Below are 16,735 nucleotides of genomic sequence, written 5' to 3'. Positions count from 1 at the left end.
CTACCCAAGAACATTGTTTTGTTCACCACAGTATCTCAGAGCCTAGAACAATGCCTTGCACATAATAGATAATAGGTACCTTATATTTGTTGAATGAATATGTTAAAAAGTTGAGTATTCACACTACCTGATGGCATGACTCACCATTTATTCAAGAAATACAATAGGCCTCTACTGGAATTTATAAATATCTGCATGATTCAGAAATATTATTAATATTTCTCAGTACTTTAACGAGGTCCCCTTTCCATTTATTCTTCTGCTCTTAGCTAAGTGCTACCTATGAATAGTTTTAGATGTTTCTTTTTATTTGGAATAGTTTTTTAAAAACTATTTGCTTTCCATCTATTATCTCATACTTTCTCAGCATAAAGATATCTTCTGGAAAGAATCTCCTACAGTTACTAACAGTAGCCAAAATCTTCATCATTACTCATGAAATATTAATGATACAGGGAAAAGGAATTAGTCTTTATTATAATTTATTTCTGAAAATATTTATTATGAACCTATGTACTATATACTATATATCTGTAATAAAAATTAGCATTTTATTGCAGGTACAGATGCAAGTGAGAAATAGCAAAGCTTCTTTTGACAAGTTAAAGATGGATGTTTGTCAGAAAGTGGATTTACTTGGAGCTAGTCGCTGCAATATGCTGTCTCATTCGCTCACTACCTATCAGGTACCCACCTCCATGGTCAGCATGTCCTTGCAGTAAAGATGAGTGGTGAGATTCCTTTTTAAAAGTTGTCTAGAGGGTGCAAAAAACTATGTGTGATTAGATTCCTTTGAATAGCAGTGTTGGGCTTAGAAACCAAAGTTTTCTAATTCTAAGTTCTATGTTCTTTTCATTCTGCCAAGTTGCCATCCCGTATCACTTTAACCTCAGAAGTCTCACTTGTGCTTATATTACCACAAATCACATATAAATAACACACAATGAATAAGTTAGATATTAATAAGTAGCAGTTATTGATTTTTACATATATTTTTAAATGGAAAAAATTGAATAAACTGTACTTACATAAGAAAAGAGTAATAAACTACAGGAAATGGACATTAACTCCTGCTTTTAGGGAGTCTGCCTATTTCAGTTCAGTACTGTGGGATTCAGGAATGGAGAAAGGATGCACTTGAAAATAACTGTGTGTGATATCTGTTTAGCATCTTGCCTGAAACACAACAGCTATGAGTTCAATTCTCCTTTATTCTATCCATTCATCCCCCTCACTTTAATCAGAAACCCTGAAGCAGCAAGGAAAATTTCCAATTACTTGAGTTAGCTTGAGAACACATTTTTTGGCAAATCTCTCTTGAACTCTAGATGAAAGGGCAGATTTAGGGGTAAATGTAATTTTTCTCCAATTAAAAAGTTTTATATATTCCCATTAACATAAAGACTACACATATGTCCCTCCTTTAACAGAGACTGGTATTTTTGTGCTTTTAACATTTCTCTTCTTGATATCTCAGATGTTCTAATCCCTAACTTTTCATTCTCTAAGCTGCAGTTACTCTCTAGGTGGCTCCAGTGTGCATTCCTGTGCTGTTTATACAGATAACACCCACACGTGCAGACAAAGATGCCAATTCTTATGCACAATCACTATTTGCAGTGCTTTATGGTTCCCCAAACTTGGAAAATTCAATTTAGTTCCTGCTGCTTCTTATTTGGCAACTGTTCATCTACTAAACTAGTAAGGAAATATAGCACTTAAAAAATCATGGAGGTGAAGGAGAACTGTAGTATCACCTTTTCTTTTTTTGCAGAGGACACTGCTTGGATTCTGGGAGAAAACAGCTCGAATGATGTCCCAAATTCATGAAGCCTGTATTGGCTTTCATCCATATGATTTTGTAGCTCTCAAGGTACATTGCGTTCCATGTTCTCTTGTTTAGATGTATTACACTTCATTCAGGTGATAACATTGAAACTGCTTTTTTTTTTTTTTTTTTTTTTTAACCAAGGTTAATTTAAAATTAACAAAACATTGAGAAACATCCTCCTTCAGCCAAGGGTCAGCATTTTCCTAATTGCAAATGCTGCCAGCAACACTGAAATACATAGGAATACTGCTGGCAGGCTCAAGATATTAGTAGGACAGGGAAAAAGAGGGAGACGGTAAAAAGAAAATTTAAATGCAAAGGAGATAAGAAAAGGCTATGGAAAGGAAAAACTTAAGAGGAACAAGTGATGGAAAGTGGTCATGTGTTCTCAAAAATGACCAGATTACCTACCTGACAATATTATAAGTTACAGAAAAACTTTGTTTTACTTTTACACTGATGTCATGGATATGGTTCATGATACCAACATTATGCCAGGTTTCAGTACCTTTTAACTTACCATTCATTCTGCCTTATTTTCAGTAAAGCTTGAAAGTGTTGCTGGCTGGTTTGTTCAAGCTGGATGTGGTATTTGTGATAGGCTTGCATATTTCTGGGGTTTAGGATGGATGTTAAAGTCATGTTCTGATATGGCATCTTCCAGCCCCAAAGATGCCCTTGAATTAGGTTGTTTTTTGTTTTGTTTTATTTTGACTTTTTATATAATAAATGCTTTGCTGTATGGCATACTGTGTATTTAGGCAAATTTCATATCCAATTTCTGCTCAGAATCAAAATTGAAAATCTTTAGCTGTATTTAGAGCATTGCGATACAGGCTAGCAACATAGTTTAAGTGTGCTTTAGGCCTATTACTAAGTCGCTAAACTAATCTGTGGCTACCCCACATCACAGTATGTGCAGTTTGCACAGGCAGCCAGGAGAAACAAGTATATGAAACTCAGTAGCTCAGTTCAGATTACAATAGCATACATGTCCTATATCTTTCACTCTGTAGTTCAGAACTTCCTATTTCATATGGTTCTTTAGAATTTATGTTCTCATTTTCTTTGCAGAGAGGAAGAAACATTCTTTCTATCTACTTAACATTGACTTTCTTATCCTTAGCAACTACAAGACACTCCAAGCAAGCTTACTGAAGACAATAAATATGAACAAATAGGCGGTTTTCTTACTGAACAGCTCAATAAGTAAGCAGGCATAAGTCATCTGTGTCATGTTATAGAAGTCCTGGATATCATATGATACATGTGGAAAGAATTGTTTCTTCTCTTACTGAATATTTGTTTCTGTGTCATTTTTCCAATCAACACTAAACATTTGTGTCATAGTCTGTTTTGCTATAACAGAATACCTGAGACAGGGAAATTTATAAAGTAAAAAAGTTTAGCTCATGGTTCTGCAGGCTGGGAAGTTCAAGAGCATGGCCCTGGTTTCTGGTGAGGGCTTTAGTGCTGCTTCATAACATGGTAGAAAAGGTCAAAGGGGAAGCAGACCTGTGTGAAGAGGCAAAATCAAGGGGCGTGCTGGCTATATAACAACCCATTCAGAAGCATTCCTGAGAGAACTAATCCAATCTCATGAGAGTGAGAACTCACTCATTACCATGAAAAAGGCACCAAACCATTCATGACGGATCTGCCCCCATAACCCAAACACCTCTTACTAGGTCTCCACCTCCCAATACTCCCACATTGAGGTTGGGGTCAGATTTCAACAAGAGTTTTGATGAGGAGAAATTCAAACCTTAGCAATTTGTTTTGAAACCATATATATGTATATTTATTTATTTATTTCCATTTTTTTTCTTAATATCCAGATCCTACACAAATTTTTTCCATTTTTTAACATAGCAGGCAAAGGACATGACAGGAGTATCAAACTGATTGGGGTCATTAAGAGTCTGTCATTTGGGATACTGAGCCTTGTATTAAGAGCTACAAGTACCTCTAGTGACTCTTGAAATGGGCAGCTAGAGAGAAGAAAGGGACAGGTACCAGCATCTGTGAAATAAACTATGAGAAATCTGTTTCCAGAATAACACACATAGGACTGGGACTGGTTACCTGAAAATATGGGCTGTTGCCATGTACATCCTTCATGTCCCCTGTTTCCCTTTTATTATATTGTCCCTTTGTTTTTCTTTCAAAGCTGCTGTTTAATTCTCATTTTAACCAGATTCAATATATTAACGAACTCAGAAATAAGGGCCAGTGATAAACCCTATAGTGTTGAGTAGAAGGTGATCATGAGAGAGTGGTTTGTTATAAAGCCCAACGTGCTTTGGAGTTTGCCTCCTGGCACGTGTCCACTTCCCCTTTGACCTTCTCTACCATGTTATGATGTAGCACTAAAGCCCTTGTCAGAAGCCGGGGCCATGATCTTTAACTTCCCAACCTGCAGAACTAAATGAACCTCTTTTCTTTATAAATTACTCAGTCTCAGGTATTCTGTTAAAGCAACACAAAATGAATAAGACACAAATATAACATAAGACATTTTCCCATCTTCTCTATGAGGAAATCCAAACCAATTTTTTTTTGCTAACTTGAATGTTTAAATGTTTTAAGATAAACATTGATCAAATGTCTAGTTATAAATTAAATTTGTGAATTTTTATATTGACTTTTGACTTTTTTTTTTTTTTTTTTTCGACAGTGTCTCACTCTTTTTGTCCAGGCTGGAGTTCAGTGGCACAATCTCAGCTCACTGCAACCTCCCCATCCCAGGTTCAAGCAATTCTCCTGCCTCAGCCTCCCGAGTAGCTGGGATTACAGGCATGCACTACTAAGCCCAGCTAATCTCTGTATTTTTTAGTAGAGATGGAGTTTCACCATGTTGGCCAGGCTGGTCTCGAACTCCTGACCTCAAGTGATCTGCCCACTTCAGCCTCCCAAAGTGCTGGGATTACAGGAGTAAGCCACCACGCCTGGCCTATACTGACATTTAAAATCATATGTTACATGAACTATATTAATTTAGTAAAATTTTTCCATTCTCACATTTCACAAGAGTTTTATTCAAAATCTTCTCATGTATCTTTAGCATTATGAGAGCTACTTTTCAAGTTAACTAGTAGATAGCCAAGCTGTTCACTTCTCTTCCATCCAAGTTCTTTAAAAAAACATAATACTGTTAGGGAAAATTTCATTTCAGGTCATGAGTATTTATTTGCTCTGTAGGTTTATTTGTGTAGTATTTATAAGTAAATACTGTATAGATTTTTAAGTATCTTTAAAGATTTATTAAAAACAACTTTCAATACTAGCAACTGTGAGGTCATGCCCCAGGTGTAGTGACTATGTCTGTGTTCAATTTATTTTTCTTTCTTTTTTTTTTTTTTGTTTTGTTTTGCTGTGTTTTTAGACAGAGTCTTGCCCTGTCACCCAGGCTAGAGTGCAGTGCACGATCTCGGCTCACTGCAACCTCCACCCCCCAGGTTAAAGCAATTCTCCTGCCTCAGCCTCCTGAGTAGCTGGGATTACAGGCACGTGCCACCACACCTGGCTAATTTTTGTATTTTTACTAGAGACAGGGTTTCACCATGTTGGTCAGGCTGGTCTCAAACTCCTGACCTCGTGATCCGCCTGTCTCAGCCTCCCAAAGTGCTGGGATTACAGGCGTGAGCCACCGTGTCCGGCCCAATTTCTTTGTCTTAACTTTTTCTTTTTTATATCAGATAGATGCTATAAATACCCAAAATTAGTATTGACTGAGGATATTTTAGGCTGATGTGTCTTGCAAACATCACTTAGTTGTTCAAAATAGGGTACTACATCTTTTCTGGAGTTCTTCATTCCCTTGATTTAGTTCACAAGTGTTCTTAAAACCTTTCAAGGCTTGAAAATGAAACTTCTTATTCTATGGCTTTGATGGTGAAGGTTCTTGAAGATTGAGTACTAAGGATGATGCCTGGTGCTTTGTAGATACTCAGTAAATGTTTATTGAAGGAATAAGGGGTGAAATGTCTGTATAGATCTATAAAAGAAGTAGGAAATTCACCAGATATAGATTTTAGGGGATCTAGTGGACAATTTTATGTTTCCTGAGTAGAAAATTCTTTTTAACCATATAAAACTGTTTGGGGAATATAATTCACAGGTGTGTTATAACAAAAAAATCTACATTTTTTTTTTGTTTTTACTTCAGGCTAGTTTTGTCTGATGAGGAAGCAAGCTTTGAGAGAGAACAAGGTAAGATGGTAAATTTATTACTTTGAAATGGTCACATTTTAAATGTCAAAATAGTTTATCACAGGCTTTTTTTTTTTTTTTTTTTTTTTGAGACAGAGTCTCGCTCTGTCCCCCAGGCTGGAGTGCAGTGGCTCGATCTTGGCTCACTGCAAGCTCCGCTCCCAGGTTCACGCCATTCTCCTGCCTCAGCCTCCCAAGTAGCTAGGACTACAGGCACCCACCACCACGCCTGGCTAATTTTTTTTGTATTTGTAGTAGAGACAGGGTTTCACCATGGTAGCCAGGATGGTGTAGATCTCCTGACCTTGTGATCTGCCCGCCTCGACCTCCCAAAGTGCTGGGATTACAGGTGTGAGCCACCGCGCCCGGCCTCCGTCAGCTTTTGTTTCGTCTGAGCAAGTCTTTGTTTCTCCTTCATTTTTGAAGGATATTTTAGCTGGATATACTATTCTTGGGTAAAAGTTTTTTTCCTTCAGCAGTTTAAATGTCATGCCACTTTCTCCTGGCCTATAAGGTTTCCACTGAAAAGTCTGCTGCCAGACATTTTGGAGCTTCATTGTATGTGATTTGTTGCTTTTCTTTTGCTGCTTTTGGGATCTTTTCTTTATCCTTGACCTTTGGGAGTTTGACTACTAAATGCCTTAAGGTAGTCTTCTTTGGGTTAAATCAGCTTGGTATTCTATAACCTTCTTGTACTTGGATAGTGATATCTTTCTCTAGGTTTGGGAAGTTCTCTGTTATTACCCCCTTTGAATAAACTTTCTACCCCATCTCCTTCTCTGCCTCCTCTATAAGGCCAATAACTCTTATATTTTCCCTTCTGAGGCTGTCTTCTTGATCTTGTAGGCATGCTTCATTGTTTTTTATTCTTTTTTCATTTTTGTTTTTTGAGACAGAATTTGAATCTGTCGCCCAGACTCGAGTGCAGTGGCACAATCTTGGCACACTGTAACCTCTGCCTCTCAGGTTCAAATGATTCTCCTGCCTCAGGTGCCTGCCACCATGCCCAGTTCTTTTTTTTTTTTTTTTTTTTTGAGATGGAGTTTCGCTCTTGTTGCCCAGGCTGGAGTGCAATGGCGCAATCTCAGCTCACGGCAACCTCCGCCTCCTAGGTTCAAACGATTCTCCCCTGCCTCAGCCTCCCGAATAACAGGGATTACAGACATGCACCACCATGCCTGGTTAATTGTGTATTTTTAGTAGAGACAGGGTTTCTCCATGCTGCCCAGGCTAGTCTTGAACTCCTGACCTCAGGTGATCCACCCGCCTGGCCTCTCAAAGTACTGGGATTACAGGCGTGAGGCACTGCACCTGGCCTATTCTCTTTTCTTTTGTCTCCTCTGACTGTATTTTCAGATAACGTGTCTTCAAATTCACCGATTCTTTCTTCTGCTTGATCAATACTCCTGTTGACTCTGATGCATTCTTCACTATATCAGTTGAATTTTTCAACTCTGGAATTTCTGCTTGATTTTTAAAAGTTATTTTAATCTGTTTGTTAAGTTTACCTGATAGGATTCTGAATTCCTTTTCTGTGTTATCTTGAATTTCGTTGAGCTTCCTCAAAATAGCTATTTTGAATTCTCTCTCTGAAAGGTCACATATCTCTGTCACTTCAGTATTGGCCACTAGTACACTATTTAGTTTGTTTGGTGAGGTCATGCTTTCCTGTATGGTCTTGATGCTTGTGGATGTCTGTCGATGTCTGGGCATTGAAGAGTTACATATTTATTAGTCTTTGTAATCTGGGCTTGTTCGTACCTATCCTTCTTGGGAAAGTTTTCCAAGTATTCAAAGAGCACTGAGTTGTTGTCATCTAAATCTTTGGTCATGGTAGCTGTATCTGCATTGGGGGAGGGGGGCACCCCAAGCCCAGTAATGCTGTGGCTCTTGCAGAATTGTAGAGATATTGCCTTGGTGGTCTTGGGTAAGATCTGGGAGAATTCCCTGTATTACCAGGCAGAGACTCTTATTCTTTTCCCTTACTTTCCCCCAAACACGTGGAGTTTCTCCAAAGCCAGCAAAATACTGGGTCTCACCCTGGGCCCCCAGTTACCACTGCTTGGCTACTGCCAATATTCACTCAAGGCCCAAGGGCTCTACCATCAGCCGGAAGCAAATCCAGCCTGGCTTGTGTCCTTCCCTTCAGGGCGGCAAGCTAATCCCCAGCCTACAGCAGATACCAGAATGCCATCTGGAAGCCAGGGCCTAGAGTCAGGAACCTTAGGAATCTACTTGGTTCTCAATTCTACGCCACCTGAGCTGACACCCAAGCTGTAAGACAAAATCCTTCCCACTCTTCCCTCTTTTTCCCTCATGTGGAAGGAGTCTCTCCCTGCAGCAGGTACTGCCTGGCTATCGCTGATATTCACCCAAGGCCCAAAGGCTCTTCAGTCAGCTTGTGGTGAATGCTGCCATGTTTAGGACTCTCCCTTCCAGGCAGTGGGCTTCCCTTTAGCCCAGGGCAGGTCCAGAAATGCCATCCAGAAGCCAAGGGCTAGAACTGAGGACACCAGGTGACTTCTTGGTTCTCTACCCCACTGTGGCCAAGCTGGTGCCCAAGCTGCAATAAAAAGTTCCTTTTACTTTTTCCTCTCCTTACCTCAAGCAGAGGAAGTCTGTCCCTGTGGGCACCATAGCTTGGAATGCACTGGGTCACACCTGAAGCCAGCACAGCCCTGGGTCTTACCCAAGTCCCATGGTGAGTACTGCCTGGGTGCTGCTGATGTTTATTCAGGGCCCAGGGTCTCTTAGTCATCAGGTGATAAATCCTTCCAGGACTGGGTCCTTCCCTTTAAGGCAGTGCATTCCCTTCTGGCACCGGGTATGTCTAAAAATGTGATCTGGGAGCTAGGGCTTGGAATGAGGGCCTTGGGACTCTACCTTCTCCCCTATCCTACTGTGGCTGAGCTGGTATCCAAGTTGCAAGACAAAGTCCCCTTTATTCTCCTTTCTCCTCTCCTCAAGCGGAAAGGAGTTTCTCCTGGAGCTGTGAGCTGCACTGCCTGGGATTGGAGGAGGGGTGATGTAAGTACTTCCTTGGCTGGCTGGCTCATATCTCACTAGGTCACATGTACCCTAACTCCACTGGCTCCAAGCCCAGCACAGCACCAGGACTTGCCCGGGAATTGCAGTGCTTGTGGCCTAGACTGCCTTTCAAGTTTATTTAGAACCCCAGAATGCTTTAGCTTGCCATGGTGGGGCTTGCTGGAACTCAGATTCTGACCAGTGGGATGGGTAGTTCCCCTCTGGCTGGGGCTGGTCTAACTGCCCCCTCTGTGAGTACTGGCTGAATTCTGCCCCATGTTGCTTTCAGCTGTGGCAGGCAGCACTGAGTTCTAATGCAAAGTCCCACAATCACTGCACTCTCCCTCCCACAAGCATAGATTCTCTCTCCACACCATGTGACCGCTGCAACAGATGGCGGAATGGTGGTGTTGGCAATTCAACACTGTCTTTCCTATCTTCTTCAGTGCCTCTTTCAGTGATATGTAGTCAAAACCAGGTACTGTGACCTCTCACTCAATGTTTGGTTGTTATGAAGGTTCTTTCTTGTATGGATAATTGTTCAATTTGGTGTTCTTGTGGGGTATAGGGGGGAAATGATGGCTGGAGAGTTCTATTAAGCCAGCTTGCACTGCCTTCTCTCCCCAAAGATAGGTGCTTTAAAATGCAAAAGTCCAGTTTATAGGATTGCATGATTAAGTTTTGAGTTTTCCCTCATACTGAAATTTGTGTTATTTTAAAAAAAATAAATACATGTTACATATACAGTCAACATACATTTGAACCACGGTGGTAAAGAAGAGTACAGGCTTTGGAAACAGAAAAATCTGAGTTTGGATCCTGGCTTTTTAAAACGTATCATTTATGGCTCTCTCAGTTGTGTCATCTGAAATAGGAGTTATTTATGCCCATCTTACCAGGGACATTAGGGACAGAGGTAATATTGACAAACTCCATAGCACATAGTAGGTGACCAATAAATAAAAGAAAAAATATTTTATTTATTATTTTTTTTTTGAGACAGAGCCTCACTTCTGTCAGCCACGTTGGAGTGCAGTGGTACAGTCATGGCTCACTACAACCTTGACTTCCCAGGTTCAGGTGATCCTCCCACCTCAGCCTCCCGAGTAGCTGGGACTATAGGTGTGTGCTACCTTGCCCAGCTATTTTTTTGTATTTTTTTTTTTTTTTTTTTTTTTGGAGACTGGGTTTCGCCATGTTGCCCAGGCTGATCTCGAACTCCTGGGCTCAAAGCAGGCTGCCCACCTCAGCCCTCCCAAGTGCTGGGATTTACAGGTGTGATCCACAGTGCCCGGCCGAGGTATTTTCAAGTACACACATAAATAGATTATACTGATAAAAGAAGCAATGTAAGAGACCATCGTAATCATGAACTCGTATACCTAACCTAGCTTCAAAATATATGTTCAAAAGGTTAGCTAATTGCATTTGCATATGATCCTATATCCCACAAATACAGAACATTTTTTAAGTCACAAAGGAAATATAACAAACATTGCTGTAGTCTCAACATCTATTCATGCTATTATTTTATCTTTTAAATTTTGCCATGTCAGTAGTTATCTCCCCTTTTAAATTTCAGATATTCATTTGTTCCTTCTCCTTTTTTCTTGATTAATCTTGCCAATGGTTTATTATTATTATTCTTTTAGCAAACCAACTTTTGGCTTTGTTAATCGTCTCTGTTGAATCTTTATTTTCGGTTTTATAAATTTTAGTTCCTATATTTATTATTTTCTTCTCTTTACTTTGATATTTTTCTTTCTGGTTTGTTGTTGTTGTCGTCTTGCTTTGTTGCCAATGCTGGTCTTGAACTCCTGGCCTCAAGTGATCTCCTGCCTCAGCCTGCTCAAGTGCTGGGATTACAGATGTGAGCCACCATACCCAGCCATCTTTCTTTCTTTAAGGCTGTATTTCCCTCAAAATTTTAATTGTCCTATATCTTACAAGTTTTCTTTTAAAACAGCTTTATCAAGATATACTTTATGTATTATGAAACTCATTCATTTAAAGTGTATAATTCAGTGACTTTTAATTTATTACTGAGTGGCACTACCATTTCCATTAATCGATTTGAGAACATTTTCATTCCCTCAGTAAGCTCTCTTATGCCCATTTGCAATAATCCCTGTTCCCACCCCTAGCTAACCACTACTCTGCTTTTTCTTTGTATAAATTTGTGTTTTCTGGACATTTATAAATAGAATCATCCAATATGTGGTCTTCTCATGTCTAGCTTCTTTCACTTCATTTAATGCTTTTTTTTTTTTTTTCTTTTTTTTTGAGACGGAGTCTCGCTCTGTCGCCCAGGCTGGAGTGCAGTGGCCAGATCTCAGCTCACTGCAAGCTCCACCTCCCGGGTTTACGCCATTCTCCTGCCTCAGCCTCCTGAGTAGCTGGGACTACAGGCACCCGCCACCGCGCCGGGCTAGTTTTTTGTATTTTTTAGTAGAGAGGGGGTTTCACCATGTTAGCCAGGATGGTCTCGATCTCTCGACCTCGTGATCCACCCGTCTCAGCCTCCCAAAGTGCCGGGATTACAGGCTTGAGCCACCGTGCCCGGCCCATTTAATGCTTTTGAGGTTCATCCATGATGGGGCCTGTATCAGGAGTTCCTTCCTTTTTATTAATGAATCCATTGTATGAAGGTCCATAAATTTTGATATATAGTATTTTCATTATCATTCAATTTCAGTTATTTAAAAATTTTCATTCCACCTTCCATGACCCATGGCCATGAGTGATTTGGAAGTGTGTTTCTGAAATTGCCAAATTATGGAAATAGAAAAATTTTTGTTATTGATTTTAACCAAGTTGCAACATGGTCAGAGAATGTGTTCTTATGACACTGACTCTTTGAATTATTGGAACTTTTTCTTTATGGAATAACAAGTAGCCAAATTTTATAAATGTTTCATATTTCTTGAGAAGAATGTATACTCAAACTGTTGAATGCAGGAGCCTATTTATATCTGTTAAATCAAGATTGTTATTTGTGATGCTCTACGTCTTCTATATCTTTACTAATTTTTGTTTACTTGTTAAGAAATGTGTTTTAAAATCTTCCACTGTTAAACTGGATTTTCAACTTTGTCCTGTAGTCTTTTACTTGATATGTTTTGAGGATCTCGGGGGAGGGGGTTATTAGAAATGTTTGTTTCTTGGTGCCACAAAGAAATAGCATTTGAACATAAATTTAATTTTCTTAGTAAGACAATTTTTACTTTTTGTAGAAAGGGTGCTCATCACAGATGGAACAATGGTGAGAGCACACCTGAACAAAGAAAGGAAGCAATTTTTATCCCTTATGCAGCTTGACCCTGCTACTGTGTCCTGTCTCCATTGGCTGGAGCCAGACCTCACAATCTAAACTGAACCCGATAGGCTAACGGTTAAAAATTTTTCTAAATAGGTAAAGGCAAGGGAGAATAAAGGAAAGGAGGAAGTTGCTTATGCCAAATAGGGAAGGGGCAAAGGCTGCGAGCTGGAATGTGTCTGTGAGCATGTCCAGCACAAATATCTTGGGTAAGGTACAAGGATATAGAATGTACTACGTGCCTGTGAGCATGTCTGACAGCTACAATAGGGCTTAACAAAGAGTTATTAGCACAATGCAAGGAGGCTTGAAGGAAGTTAGTCTTTAAAAGTCTTTCTTTTTAACACTTACGATTTTTTTTTTTTTAAACGAGAAGGGAAACTTTGAAGAGGATACTTTTTTCTTTCTACAGGGGTATATACAAGTTTAGAATTTTTATATCTTTTTGGTGAATTAATTTTTTATTGTTATACAGTGACCCTTTCTGGCTTTAATAATACTTTTTGGGGCCAGGCGCGGTGGCGCATGCCTGTCATCCTGGCACTTTGGGAGGCTGAGGCAGGTGGATAGCCTGAGCCCAGGAGTTCGAGACCAACATGGTGAAACCCTGTCTCTACAAAAAATAGCCAGGTGTAGTGGCATGCACCTGTAGTCCCAGCTACTCCAGAAACTGAGGGGGGACGATCAGTTGAGTGTGGGTAGGTAGAGGCTGCAGTGAGCCAAGATTGCTCCACTGCACTCCAGTGTGTTCAATAGAGTACAACCTGTCTCAAAATAATAATATAATGAATTTTTGGCTTAAAGTCTCCTTTATATTAGTAGAGCATAACTAGCTTTCTTTGATTAAATAATATTCTCTTTGTATCCCTTTTCCATTCAGTCTTCCCATGTCCTTTTTTTTTTTTTTTTTTTTTTTTTGAGATGGTGTCTTGCTCTGTTGCCCAGGCTGGAGTGCAGTGTCGCAATCTCAGCTCACTGCAACCTCTGCCTCTGGGGTTCAAGTGAGTCTCCTACTTCGGCCTCCTGAGTAGCTGGGATTACAGGCAGCCACCACCACATCCAGCTAATTTTTGTGTTTTTAGTAGTGATGGGGTTTCGCCATGTTGGCCAGGCTGGTCTTGAACTCCTGATCTCAGGTGATCTGCCTGCTTCGGACTTCCAAAGTGCTGGGACTACAGGTGTGAGCCACCATGCCTAGCCCTCACCATGTCCTTCTAACTGAGATATGTCTCATAAACAAGGTTTAGTTGGATTTTTTTTTAAAAGCCCAGTATGTCAACTTGTCATTCTTTTAACTGGCGAGTTTAGTCCATTTATGTTTATTGTCACTATATTTGGACCTGTATTTTCTGTTTTCCATTTGTTTTGTCCTTCCAATCGCATTATTTTGTCTCCTGTTTTGATTCATTTTGAACTATTTGAGGGTTTTTTTCATTTGCTTTAGAAGTTTTCTTTATCCTCCCCCACCCCCGCCATTTACTGATTTGAAAGTTATCCATTTTATTTCCATTTTTGATTTTTCTAATTTTCTACAAATTAGAACATCATTCTTGTTTTATAAAGAAATATTGAGATTTACCAATATTTTTCCTGTCTTACTATTTCTTTCTATATTTCAGATCTTCATTGTGAGTTCATTTTCCCTTCCCCTTGACTACCTCCTTTAGTTTAGTTTTTTTTTTTTTTTTTTTTTTTTGAGACAGAGTCTTGCTCTAATTCAACTTCTGTATCTGGCTGCTTTTAGGATGTGCTCTTTCAGTACAGTGTATCTAAATGTGCAATTTTAATTTTTTAATTTTTGCTGGTATAAATTGTATTTCTTTGTGTCTTTTACTAGTTCTGGAAACTGCTCAACCATTATTTTTTTTACTGTGATAAAATATGCATGACTCAACTATTATCTTTAAAAATATTCTCTCTCCTCCATTTTCTCTATTTTCCGCTTCCATAACTCTAATAAGCTTATGGTGGACCTTTTCATTAATTCCTCATATATTTTAACTTCTCTTTCATGTTTTCATCCCCCTTTCCCTCTACAGTACATTCTAGGTAAGTACTTCAGATCTGTTTCTCACTAATTGTCTCCTCTTGCATCTAATCTACTGTTTAATGTATACACCGAGGATTCATTCCCTAAACAACTATACTTTTTATTTATAAAAGTTCTATTTGTTGTTTTATAAATTTGCCTAATTTTTATAGTGCCTCGTTCTTTCTCACTTTTTGACTCACATCCATATCCAAAAATACAAATATTTGAAGTCCTTGCGTGGGGTCTAAATCTGTTATTTTGGTTTACCCCAGCGTTCTTGTGGTAGCTTGTTTCTTTAGTGATTTGTGAATACCAGCCAATATTTGTTTGCTCTTAATCTGTGGGACTCCTAGAGGCCTAGATAATTTTTTGCTAAAGAAAATTAATATTGCTGCTTTCTAGAGTCAAGGAATACTCACAGCCTGGTGACCACTTTAACCCTCTTCCAGAGCCTTTATTTTAATGTAGGAATTGTGGGCTCAGCTCGGTTTCCTTGTGTTTGCCAAGGGCCTTGTCTGGCACTGTCAGCACAGGCATTGCCCACAGCATACCTGCCTTTCTTCTTTGCTTGCTGCTTCTCTTTCCTGGCTCTGGTTTCAGCTTACATTTTTGTTGTTGTTTACTTCTAACAAGTCCAGCAATGCATTAAACTTATATTTTATGTAGAGAAGCCAGGAGAACAGAGAAAAAAAGTGTATTCTATAGATTTAGCAAGGATGGGACAAATTTTCTGAAGAATGTAAACATCCCAGACTTTGAGCAATTTTACTTTAAGACCTCTACTGAGGAAGTAATTAGAAATGCCCTCAAACATTTATGCTCTGAGGTATTCACTCAAATGGTGTTTCATATAATGGAATAAAAAACTAAGCCTTTGAGCTAGACCTTTCTCACTCATCTGCCTATCTTAATCCCAATTTCATCCATCTGTAGCATTAAAATAAAATGAAACCAAATTACATGAATCCATACCAAAAGCACTGTAAGGTCAAGCAGATCATTATTGAAAGAGAGAGAACAGAGGTTACCCTTCATCTTATCCAGCGTTATTTCCTTAAAGATCCTTTAACACATCTCTCCATTCCCCAAACTCTATTTCTATAGCCTGAAACCTTCCCTGATGTGACTCTGCCTCTGGTCACCAGTTCCTGTTCCCTTCCCCACAACCAGGATTCTTCTTCTCACTTCTTTCTCCAGCCACCACTGGTATCTCTTTTCCATTCCTAGATTTTCTCCTCTATTTTTTCCCCTATATTTAACTAAAATCTTTACTGATAAAGTCCATTTGAAAAATTTTAAATCTTCTGTACATTTCTAACATTTTTATATTATATATCTGAACTTAAAATCTAATTCATCCTTTAGCTTCCTTATCTTAAGGTTAAATCACCCTGATTTACTTAAATTTTCCTTTTAAATGTGTTTTCCTTTTAGTTACTTTGGTTGCTTTTACCTTTTTTTACTTTTCCAATATTCTTTTATACTATCCCAAACTGAGCATAGAATTTTAATAATAGTGTAATAGAACTATTACTTTCTTGTCCTTAGATGCATTATATCCTTTAAGCTCTCCATACAGCAACACTGTCCACCCTTGTATGCAGAAGAAATTTACATTTCATTTTCTAAAATGGCCCTAATAATAGTTGAAGATGTTAGAAAGTGTAAAAATCATATACTTTTTTTGGTCTCTATGTGTGTCTATACTGAGTAAATAAATGACATAGAGATGAAATCCAATGTATACAAACTGGATTATGTAGAAAACTGACTCTCAAAAATGGCTCCCATTGTTGCAATAGGGCACAATTATTTTTGCCTTGATATATAGGCTCAAAACTTGGAAGTAATTTTTTAGTAGAGTTTTGCCTATGGAGGTTTTGGTTTGTATATTTGACCTTTTAAATGTTTAAAACATTAAAAACACACAAGACAGTGCTGTTTTGATCACAAAAGAGTATGCTATCTTTTGCCATGTGGGTGATCTTTCTTTTCCTGTGAGATCATTACTACTAAAGCTCTAGTTTAAGTGAAAAATGTGGAGATGCTACTTATTGCTATGGCCAGTTTTTAAAAGAAAAAAGTAGCAGGCCAGGCACAGTGGCTTACACCTGTAATCCCAGCACTTTGGGAGGCCAAGGCAGGCAGATCACGGAGTCAGGAGGATCGAGACCATCCTGGCCAACATGGTGAAACCCCATCTCTACTAAAAATACAAAACAACTTAGCTGACTGTGGTGGTGCGTACTTGTAATCCCTGCTACTCGGGAGGCTGGGGCAGTAGAATCGCTTGAACCCGGGAGGTGGAGACTGCAGT

General features: G+C 39.0%; 1 protein-coding gene across 3 annotated transcripts in view; it reads left to right on the top strand.

The window, feature by feature from the left end:
• The window catches only part of ICA1L (islet cell autoantigen 1 like), a 100,164-nt gene that overhangs the window by 53,462 nt on the left and 29,967 nt on the right, over positions 1 to 16,735 (top strand). For all 3 annotated transcript variants that reach the window (XM_030916757.1, XM_010386891.2, XM_030916759.1), the window contains 4 exons: positions 561 to 686; positions 1,775 to 1,873; positions 2,958 to 3,040; positions 6,000 to 6,043. In XM_030916757.1, coding sequence (XP_030772617.1) covers positions 561 to 686; positions 1,775 to 1,873; positions 2,958 to 3,040; positions 6,000 to 6,043 — 352 coding nt within the window. The remainder of the gene's footprint in view (positions 1 to 560; positions 687 to 1,774; positions 1,874 to 2,957; positions 3,041 to 5,999; positions 6,044 to 16,735) is intronic.

The sequence above is a fragment of the Rhinopithecus roxellana genome, chromosome 14, assembly GCF_007565055.1.
Source record: "Rhinopithecus roxellana isolate Shanxi Qingling chromosome 14, ASM756505v1, whole genome shotgun sequence".
Lineage (NCBI taxonomy): Eukaryota > Metazoa > Chordata > Mammalia > Primates > Cercopithecidae > Rhinopithecus > Rhinopithecus roxellana.
The sequence above is the reverse complement of the archived record's forward strand: the minus strand, read 5'-3'. Positions and strand labels throughout refer to the sequence as shown.